Here is an 11,199-nt window from a genome sequence, read left to right as displayed (position 1 = left end):
TATAATAATTCTATTAATTAAAAAAAAACCATAAGTAAACTAAGAAAATACGAGAGAATAAATAGCTTAAGAATATTTTATTATAATATTAGATTTATAAAAAACTTTTTATAAAAGAACTTAAGATAGGATTATTAAAATATATATATAATAACCTTAAAATTAAATTTATAAATAAGAAATAACCTAGCTTTAATAAACTTTATTTACTTGATATAATATAACTGTTAGTATTAAAGGAATATATTAAAAAGATAATATAAAAAGGATATATTAGAGAAAGTAAGTTACTTATTAAATACCTTATTATATTTATACTAAAGAAAAATAATAAGCTATACCTATATATTTATTATAAGATACTTAATAAGATTATAATTAAAGACTAAATATTATTATCTCTTATTATTAAGCTTAAAAATAGATTATTTAAAATAAAATACTTTATTATATTTAACCTTAGGGATATTTATTACATTATTTAAATTAAAAAAAAATATAAATAACAAACTACTTTTTATATTATATATAAACTATTTAAGTACCTTACTATACCTTTTAGACTTATAAATATATTTATTATATTTTAATAAATACTTAATAATATATTATAAGAATACCTAGATATATTTATTATATATTACTTAGATAATATCTTTATTTTCTTTAAAAGAATAAAAAAATATATAAAATATATCTATAAGGTATTATAAATATTATAAGATATTAAATTATTAGTAAAACTTATAAAAAGTAAGTTTTATATTTTAAAAATAAAATTTCTTAGATATATTATTTTTTATAATAAGATATATATAAGTCTTAAGAAAATCTTAGTAATTAAGGACTAAAAGGAATTAATTAATATTAGGGAAGTATAAGCCTTTTTTAGTTTTATTAATTATTATTATAGATTTTTTAAATAATTTAGGAAAATTATAATATTATTAATTAATCTTATAAAGAAAGATAAAATATTTATATTTAGGGATAAGGCATAAGAGGCCTTTTATATAATTAAAGAACTTATCTTAAGTAAATTAATACTTAAGATATTGAATTTATCTTAATTAATAAAACTTAAAATAAATACCTTAGACTTTATATTAAGAGCTTAGATTAAATAATAAGATAATAAAGGACTCTTATACTTAATTATATTTTATTTTTATAAGCTATATAAAGTAAAACTTAATTACTTTATTTATAATAAAGAATTTCTTATAATTATTAATACTTTTAAGGACTTTTAATATTATTTCCTTAGAAATAAATATTAGATTAAGGTATATATAGACTATAAGAATATTATTTACTTTATAAAAATATAAAAACTTAGTAAATAATAATTATAATATATTAAATACCTCTTAGAATTTAATTATATTATTATTTATATTAAAAGAATAAAAAAGAATAAAATAAATATTATTAGCTAATAACCTAACTTAGATATTAAGAAAATTAAGCCTAAAAAATAATTATTATATTTTACTTTAAAAGGGTATCTTAAATAAAAGTTTATTAAGTAAATATAAAAGTTAATACCCTTATTAAAGTATTTTATATTTATTAAGAAATATAAATAATTAATTATAGATTTTATTAAGTATATATAAGGATATTAATAATAAAGCAATAAAGCCTAGACCTATAAAGAAAAGATTTTTATCCCTAATAAAGTACTTTAAATTATCTTTAATTACTATTATTACTAAGTTATATATTATAGTAATCTAAAAGAAACTACCTAAGCTATATAATAATATTATAATAATTATAACCTTAGGAGTAAGATAAAAAGAAAGATATATTAGTATAAAAAATGCTATTAATTATTAATATACAGAATATTAACCTATAAATAGGATAGAGTTATAGGGATATCCTATTAAGTTAATATAGCTACCTATATAATAAAATAAGGTAATTTACTCTTAGAATAGATTTAATAATATAATAAATAATTCTTAGATAATAAAAAAACTAATAAATAATAAATCTTAGATAAACTATGCTATAAACTTATATGCAAAATATATAATTATTAGCTATATAGATACTAAGGAATTAATAAAACCTTAAAATAAGTTAAAATAATATTTATTTTTCCTAATATAAAGAAAATTATCTTAATAGTTATTAAGTAATATAACCTCTGCGCGAAAACTAAGATATAATATTATAAACCTTATAGAAAACTATAGCTACTCCTAGTTATATAATAACTATAAGACTTAATTATTATAGACTTTATTACTAAATTACTCTTATTAAAAGAATTAGCTACTAGAAAATTCTATAATAGTATTCTTATTATTATATATAAACTTATAAAATTTTTATATTTTATACCCTATAGATATTACGGCTAAATAGCAGACCAGGCGGTCTAGCATAGTAGAACCCTATTACGTAACTAACCTACTATAAGAGTAAGTAGGACCTACTATGGTATAAGTAAGCAGTCCTATATAATGCTTACTTATGATAGCCTTATCTAAGTAAGCAAGTAAGCACCGCGGGTTTCCTACTAGTAAGCACTTTAAGTATATAAGATATATTTATTATACTTTCTTATATAATAGCTACCTTAGCTATTAATATAACTTAGTTATACTTAATACCTTTAAGTATATTACTAGATATAATACCCCCCTTATTTAAGTATAGCGCGACTAATCTATCTACTAATATAAACCTAACACGACTGGTTTACCCCTTGGGAATATGCATGATTATTATAATAGAGAATTAATAATAGCTAAAGAACTTACTTATCTTTTTTATTTCTATATTACTAAAATATATAGTATATTACTTAAAATTATTATAGATTAAGGATTATTATTTACTTTAAAATTCTAATAAAGCCTTATAGAATACCTAGGAATTAACTATAAACTCTTTATAGTATATTATAAGGAGATAAATAAAATATATAAATTAGATATTAAAATAATACCTTTAATATTATATTAATTATAAATAAACTAACTAAGTTAAAAAGCTATTAGCGCATAGCTAGCCTATAACATAGCTATAAATAAAAGTATAAAAATTATATTAACTTATATTAATTTTAGATATATACTAGATATATACTAATAAATATAAGATATTATTATTAATCTAAAGGTAATTCTTATTAGAAATTAATTAAAGAACTTATATAAAGAAATAAAGATAAAACTTAAGTTTATTAGGAATAAAATAATAAATTATATTAATAAGAAAAGAATTAAGGGATTAATTTTCTTAGAGGGAGATATAATTTATTTTATAATAAAAAATATTAAAATAAAATAATAAATAAAAAACTTAACTATAAATATATTAGACCCTATAAAATTAAATAAAAAATCTTAGAAAATAATTATAAATTAGACTTACCCCTAAAAGTTAAACTCTACCTAATTATTTATATTTTATTACTTAAATTAATAAAAAATATTATCTAAGTTACTGCTAATAAACCATCTAGCTGAGATAAAATACGACAGCTTTGCTTCGAAGCCATCTCCACTCACGGGCATTCTCGTCTGAAGATTCCCCGCCATTGCATGGGAGCAAAACGATGGATCCCTCATGCAGCAAGACGCGGATTCTGTCATCCCTTAGCTATTTGGTCCACTGCCGATCCTGTAACATAGCACCCTGGGGGAGGTCATCACCATCCCAACGCTAACGATGGTTGCATCGCTATAATTTTGCCGTGGAATAATTTCACTCTTGGCGCAGTATTGCCTGAGAAGACGACCCACTGCTGCATTCCCGACAGGTTTTCCGGCGCCAATACCGATCATCCTGAAAGTGTGCCAGAAGCTCGGTATAATGATCACCGAACGTCGATGGCATTCCAAATCCGACCAGGGTTTTCCGACAGTTTCCCGACGGCCCTATAACAGCCTAAATGTGGCTAATTAGGTGCCTTAGTGTACCATCACACAGGCCATGACCGCCTCCTACATCCAGCTTCTAGTCACTAACGACATTGCGATCTGACTGTTCAATAAAGTTCAGCTGCTATTGCCTGCATGAAGCTCCGCAGTGGTAAACTAAACTAGAGATGAGATAGAAGCATCCTGTCGTTGCGCAAGGTTGAAAAAAAGAAGCAAGGGAGTTAGCTGAGACTCCTAGGTTGATGAGGTATGAAGGTATAGCGATGAGAGATGTTGAAGAGAAGCATAGGTTGTGATGGTGACAGTCTAAAACTGATTTGGAGTCGCCTCTCTCATAGCACAGGGACGAGGACGCGGAATCTTTTCTTGCCGAAATTCGGAGGATATTTGAACGCAGTAGGCTATGAAGAATTCCAGTCGTCATTGTATTGAAACATCTCCTACGAGAACTTTAGACTTCTTCTAAGAAGCAATACTATAATTGACTGGGCACAGGTGATTCCCCTAAAGCTTCTAATATCTGTGAGAAGACTCGACCTTCAGGGTGGCTTCTGCGATAGCTGGAGTGTCGAGCGATCCATCGTCCATGAGGGCAAATGTATACTGCCCTGCCTCCAGCACACGCTCATACTCGCGATTAATCACAGGAAGATAACGGTCCACCTCCAATTTTAGTGTCGCGGTTTTAGTCTCTCCCGCCTGGACCTCAACGCGAGCAAATGCGACAAGCTGCTTGTCGGCTGTTATCACGGATGATCCTTGGCGTCTCAAGAGGTAGATCTGCTCCATTGTAAGAATATGACCGCAAAGGAACAGTTCGAATTTCAGATGATACGCCCATGTATCTTCAAGCTATTGCTAACTTACCTGAGGAATATGACTTCCAGCCATAGCGCCCGTGTTTGTGATGGACACAGAGAACGCAAGGGTATCTCCATGCGAGAAAGTGCCTTGCGTTCTACCATTAATAGTCGACACAGCACTCTGCAAGTCCTGGCTGAAAGTGGTATATGATAATCCATATCCGAACGAGTACTGGAGAATTATTGTTAGCGAGGAATTAGAAACCTTGCCGGCCATACTGGCCCGAGGAAAGAAGCAGGAAGGAAAGATGTAATCATACCAGTACTGGCTTTGGTACATCAAGATAGTAGGGAATGTGGCTTTTGGGTTTGGTCGTGCGCTGGCTATGATACGGTAAGCAAGAAGTCGAGGTCTTAGAGGAGAAAGTCGTACTTGTAGAACACAGGAAGACAGCCGACATCATAAGGGACACTCATTGTCAGACGACCGCCGGGGTTGAATTCGCCAAAGAGCACGTCCGCAATAGCCTGACCAGCCGCTTGACCCAATAATCCCTATTGGGGACACAATGGTCAGAACATATTGCACTAGACCAGATATTGACTCACGGTGCTGAGGACGGCAGCAGACTGCGCGTAAAACTCGGGGATGGCAAATGGCCGACCGCCCTCCAGGACGAGGACAACTGGTTTTCCCAGTTCAAAGATGGTCTGTGCAAGTTTCGCTAGAATAGTCTATCAGCTCAGGTCAGTGTATAAAATGCCGAGCTGGTTCTTACTCTGGTCCGTGGACAGGCCGAGGGTTGCGCGATCGCCATTCTCGCCGTCACTGTTCCAAGCAGCTCCAACGGCAAGAACAATCAAGTCAGCATCAGATGCGGCACTCGCCGCCTGGGAACACAGAGTAAGTATAAGCCAGCATCAGTCTTGAAGGGAACTTACTTGACCGATGGCATTCTTTCTGTCAACCAAATTCCAGAAGAGTTGGACCCTTGAATGAACTCCTGCTGCGCTCGATCTCGGCCAATTGGGATATACTTCGCACTCAATTCGAACTTTATGCTTGGAACCAGGCGTGAAGAGGAACTCGGACCCTCCAGGAGGCGGGCCGGTGCCCTTCTCGGCCGTGTAAGTGTATGGCATGATCTCTCTCAGAATAGTGCCAGGGTTGCTATCGTCCGACTGTGAAACCAGCTTGCTGTCGATGTAGAGCCGAGCCGTCGTCTTTGGTGTGACACCAAGGCCAATCCATCCGTCAACTTCGCTACTTACCGGGACCTCGAGCTCGCCTTCCCACACGACGCCGAAGCTGTTGGATGCAAGGCCGATAGGTGGGTAGAGTCCCCAGTCGCGGTTCGGCATTTCAATCACCTGGAATGCCATGTCTTGGAACTTGGTGTCGTGGTAATATGTCGCCTGAAGGCCTCCTGCAGAGTCGTTCACCGATAGTAGATATCCTGGGATTGGGCATTGTGCGTTGTACTGCCAGTTGTTGGCTCCCCACGCCGAGGCGACATCGACGTTTGAATCCCCAGCCCTCGCGAGTTGTTCGAGAATTCCTTGTCGAATGGTAGTAGCATTATTTGTGGGATTCGCACCCCAGACGCCTGTGTAACTTCCATAGTTGAACAAATCCACAAAAGGGCCGACTAAAGCAATTTTGTTGATTCTCTGCTCGGATGGCCGAATCGGTAGGGTCCTGTTTCTGTTCTCCAATAGAACAATTGAGCGTCGAGCTGCCTCGAGGGCTAGAGGGATGTGAGACAGAGTAATAGCATTGGGGTCGACGCCCTCAGGTAGATAGGGATTATGGAAGAGTCCCAAATCGTACTTGGCCTCGAGGATCTTCCGGACTCTCTTCTGGAGTGTGGCAAGCTCTACATGTCCATTCTTGACGAGTTCAGCAACAGACTATTTTGCCAAGTTAATGCGGAGTTGTTGTTTGGGCGAAGGCGATACGTACGCTCACAATTACATCAGGAGCAAAATCGTAGAGCAAGCTTCCGCCGCCGATATTGAGCCACTGTCGAATAGCATCGGCAGGGCTATCGGCGACAAGATGACCTGTAACTGTCTCTCGGAGTCCTGTGACGCGTTAGGGAAGAAAAGAAGTGGTTAGGGTATAAACTCACCCCACCAATCTGAAATAACAAATCCTAAACGCAATAATTATCAGCGCTATCTGTGCGGATGGGTCTGAAGACATACCGTCAAACCCCCATTCTTCGAGCTGTTTATACAACAATGGATCAAGATGGCCCGGTAAGTCATCCACTGCGGTATAGGGCCTAGATCTCAAATCAGCTCTTGAAGATTAGCAACAGGAACGGGTGATGTGACATCATAACTCCTTTTACTCCTCCTGCCTGAGTGATGGCGGCTTTGAACGGGGTGAGTGTCTCGGTGAGCAGCTCTCGTCGACCACGGCCAGCCCACGCATTAGAATGGAGCCCTCCTGATGGTGCACCATGACCACCGAAATGCTTCAGTGACAGGGGTCAGTCTTCAAGCTTGTGCACAGGGTATTGAGACGCACCTTCACGACTGGGAGAGCGGCCTCAGAGTCAGACAAAGCTCCATTTTTGGAAAGGCCGGATGAGCACGCCACACCCATGTGCGAAACCAATACGAAGTCTTCGCCATAAGTTTCTGTTGTCTTGAGTCAGCGGACATTGTACCATTCTTGCATGGATACTTGAGCATACCCTGGGATCTTCCGTAACGGGGCTCCTTTGCCACGTCAAGCACTGGGGCGAAGCATACTTGGATGCCAATAGACCGAGCTTCTGTACCTAGCGCTCGCCCAACGCGATAGACGAGGTCAGTGTCGAAGCTGCTTGATAACGAGAGAGATTGAGGGAACACGGATTGTCTGTTCGAGAAGACGGCGTGGAGGCTCTCGCCAGTTGCCATCAGAGGGATCTTGACCCGCGACTTCTCCAGGTTCAGGGCCTGGAGAGAATTGAAATGCGCGTGATGAGTGGGATACCTGGGTTCGTTTTAGTAAGAGCTCATTCTTCGCGAACTTAGCGATCCACCTACCAATCGCACATAGCTCCTATTCCTGCATCCGGAGCAAGCCGCAAAATCTGGTCTGTAAAGACACTTCTATTAGAATATGCTGGAGCCGGCGTGTCGCCCACATACCATAAGGGGCGTAATCGGACTTTTCCCCAACGATCCAGTTGCCAGATATCACTAGAAGCTGAGAAGCTACGGCGATCAGCACCAGCATTGAAAATTCGTGATGTGAAAGAGACTTACCCAGTTCCTCGACAGTGAGCTGAGCGATGAGTTGGTCCAGATGGGTCTTTTTGTCGTCAAGTGAGACGCGGCTTGGCATTGGCCTAGCTGCCGTTTTCGACTGGCCTGATGGCACAGACAAGGGAGTAACGAGCTCACGCACCGTCATTTTGCGGCTTGTAATTGTATAAACGGTCAATGTTGTGTGTACGAAGTGAGCAGTTTGTGGTCGAGATAATGGCATACTTATGTCTGGTCCATATTATAAGGCATTCGACATGTACAGTCATCAATGAGTCGAGGCCCAATCAGCACGTCGGTGTTCAACGCAGGGAATTCCCACAGCAGATGATGCCCTGGTAGATGGGGATAAGCACCGCGGCGAAATCGGAGTAATTTTCGAGTGGAGACGGGGCATTCCTCAAGCCTTGCCGAAGGTCTTGGCTACTCAGCTCAGCTAGACTTCTTGGGAGTGACTGGCGTGCCAAGAACAGGGTCAAAAGATTCTAAAGGATGCATAAGGTCCTGCTAGTATCTTCTCTTTCGCTGCAAATGGGACTGAAATGGAAATACGAGCCACTACTTACCTCTGTCGTCGTCTGCGTCGTGGCACTGCGTAAAGGTATCGTGTGCGTAAGCAGGGTTCCCAGTTTTGTTTAGCATTTCTCCCCTGTGTATATATCTTTCTTCCATCACGAGCCGATCTCAGTATCTTCTCCCATCATCATTGCGACAATGACCGACCAGGCCTTACTGAGAAACTGTAGCCACAAGCCCCGGGTCTTCGTCACATCGGATATTGGCAACGACCCCGACGACAACGAGAGTCTGGTCAGACTTCTTCTTTACGGCAATGAATTAGACATCCAAGGTCTTGTCCCATGTACTTCAGCATGGATGAGATCTAGCGTGCATCCAGAGGAAATGGAGAAAATCGTTGAAGCATTTGGAAAGGTCAGGGACAATCTGAACGCTCATGTCCACCCCGACAACCAATATCCCACTGCCAGCTACCTACAGTCTGTCGTCAAATCTGGCCCGGCGCTATACGGCAGAGAGGCTCTTGCTCTAGAAGTCCCTCTAAGCCCAGGAGCTGAACTGCTTGTCAGCGCTTTGGATGCGTCCAATGAACCACTCTGGTTCCTCGGCTGGGGCGGTACCAATGTGCTTGCTCAGGCCCTCCAGCACGCACATCAATCCAAGACGGAGACTGAGGCACAGAAGCTTCGAGCAAAGCTCCGGGTATACACAATCAGCGACCAAGACGATACAGGCCTCTGGATTAGAGTTACCTATCCCGATATCTTCTACATCTGCTCTACTACTGGCTGGAACGAGTACCGCCTCGCGACCTGGTCTGGTATCGCCGGTGACCTATCGCAGCCAATGGACGAGGGAGGACCCGACATCGCCAAGGTGACCCAGGGATGGCTGAAAGAACACATCCAGATCGGCCCTCTCGGCCAAGTCTACCCAGACTTTGTGTTCTCGATGGAAGGAGACAGCCCAACATTCCTACACCTCATCCAGAATGGCCTTGGTTCGCCAGACCATCCCCACTGGGGCAGCTGGGGAGGCCGCTACGTGCTCGTCGATATCGGCGAAGCAGCGAAGCACTACGCAGATGCTCGTGATCTAGTGATAGGCAAGAATGGCCGCAAATTCCAGTCGAACTACGCCACCATCTGGCGCTGGAGAGATGCATACCAGAACGACTTTGCTGCGCGCATGCAGTGGACCCTTCATGGTGATCGGTCCAGGGCGAACCACGCGCCGACGGTCATCATCAACGACAGTGGACCTGGGCCGGAACCATATTTTATCAGTGCGGAGGTCGACTCCGAGGTGCTGCTTGACGCCGGCCAGACGTATGACCCTGACGGCGACGATTTGACGTTCCGATGGTTTCAGTACAAGGAGCCGACAAAATCCCATTCCCTCATCTACTGGCCCAAGGTACCGGATCTGCTGGTCAAAGCCCAGGATCCTTCAGGCGCCATTGTGCGCGTCCAGATGCCGCCCGCCAATTGCTCCGCCGTAAATGTTCTCACGGGGGAGGCAGTCGAGCGGGGGCAGACTCTTCACCTTATTCTAGAGGTCAAGGACAATGGAAGCCCGAGCTTGGTCACGTACAAACGTGTGGTGCTACAGGTGACGAATGCTGGGTTGCAAGGAGCCAGGAAGGCCTATCGTACAATGACAGAGGCGCTGGAGGCTTTCAACATGTAGAAATCTTTCAGTACTCCCCAAGATGCTCAATTACGGCCGCATATACTCATTATGCCCGAGGGTAGGGCTTCACTGCTGTGGGTTGGTTTTTGATACTGCTTTCTGTGAGTCATTGTATTTTTGGGTTGCAGGCCCGTAGTCTGTGAGAGTAGCAATCCCATATGCAAAATATAGATGATTATTTGCCACTGACTTCTAGGAGGAGGAAAAAAATAAAAACTTCAAACAAGGCCCTGCCTAGGCCGAAGAACTTATTTATTAGAAGAGCGGTGTGACTTTCTAGAGGTTTCTAGATACCTCTTATTGCTTTAATTCTTATATTAACTACTCTAATATTTATATTTTATAGATCTAAAAGCTTCTTAGCTCTAGCAGCGGATTAAGACCTAGGAGTTTTATAAAGCTTTTTTATTATAAGATTATTTTATTTTTATTAATTACTAATAGCTAAAATTAAAATTCTTTACTTATATTTTATATTAGCTTACTTTAAGCTTAATACTATCTTAAGTAACAGTAATAATTACTTAGGATTATAAGTAAGAAAGGAAATAATATAAGTTAATCTTTAGATTATATTTCAGCTTATTTCCTAACCGGGAATTATTTTTCAATTAAACTATAATGCATGCACTATTATTATAATAATACCCTTATATTCCCTCCCCCTGTCTATGTCAGCTGCATTAAATGCATTTCATGGGCCTAAGAATAGATGTAAGAAGATATCGCGTTCATAGTCCGTGCAGCTGGCAGATATATTTTGGCGTGGTTATCCAATCCCCAAAATACAACGTTTCACGCCCCCGCCATTTCTCCAGCCACAAATGGTTAAATCTTCAAGCCTACCAAGACCCAAGTTACATATTTTTTATTTAGCTTGAGAGGCGGTTATTAGCAAGGGGCAACTGAAATTGTCACCCCAACTCGAGTCTCACAGCGACGACCACCCGAAAACCAGCACAACAACCACACAATCAACAAAATGCCATCCGCAACACGTAGCGGCAACAAAAGAGGAA

At 39.2% G+C, this 11,199-nt stretch overlaps 2 protein-coding genes across 2 annotated transcripts; one reads left to right on the top strand and one right to left on the bottom strand.

The window, feature by feature from the left end:
- Window positions 1–4,415: 4,415 nt before the first annotated feature.
- On the bottom strand, window positions 4,416–8,117 carry NCS54_01364300 (Beta-glucosidase; the record flags this gene model as incomplete). Its single annotated transcript, XM_053158823.1, has 15 exons — window positions 4,416–4,682; window positions 4,770–4,937; window positions 5,026–5,089; window positions 5,139–5,260; window positions 5,315–5,430; window positions 5,485–5,596; window positions 5,648–6,616; window positions 6,675–6,790; window positions 6,838–6,861; window positions 6,914–6,935; window positions 7,242–7,354; window positions 7,411–7,694; window positions 7,748–7,799; window positions 7,853–7,918; window positions 7,970–8,117. The coding sequence occupies 15 exons, from the start codon at window positions 8,115–8,117 to the stop codon at window positions 4,416–4,418; spliced, it is 2,643 nt and encodes an 880-aa protein (XP_053014798.1).
- A 566-nt stretch (window positions 8,118–8,683) lies between these two features.
- On the top strand, window positions 8,684–10,177 carry NCS54_01364200 (Hypothetical protein; the record flags this gene model as incomplete). The annotated part of the gene is made up of 1 exon (XM_053158822.1): window positions 8,684–10,177. The coding sequence occupies one exon, from the start codon at window positions 8,684–8,686 to the stop codon at window positions 10,175–10,177; it is 1,494 nt and encodes a 497-aa protein (XP_053014797.1).
- Between the last annotated feature and the right edge of the window lie 1,022 nt (window positions 10,178–11,199).

This window comes from Fusarium falciforme, chromosome 11 (assembly GCF_026873545.1).
Source record: "Fusarium falciforme chromosome 11, complete sequence".
Taxonomy (NCBI): domain Eukaryota; kingdom Fungi; phylum Ascomycota; class Sordariomycetes; order Hypocreales; family Nectriaceae; genus Fusarium; species Fusarium falciforme.
Note: the sequence above shows the minus strand (reverse complement) of the source record. Positions and strands in the feature narration are given on the sequence as shown.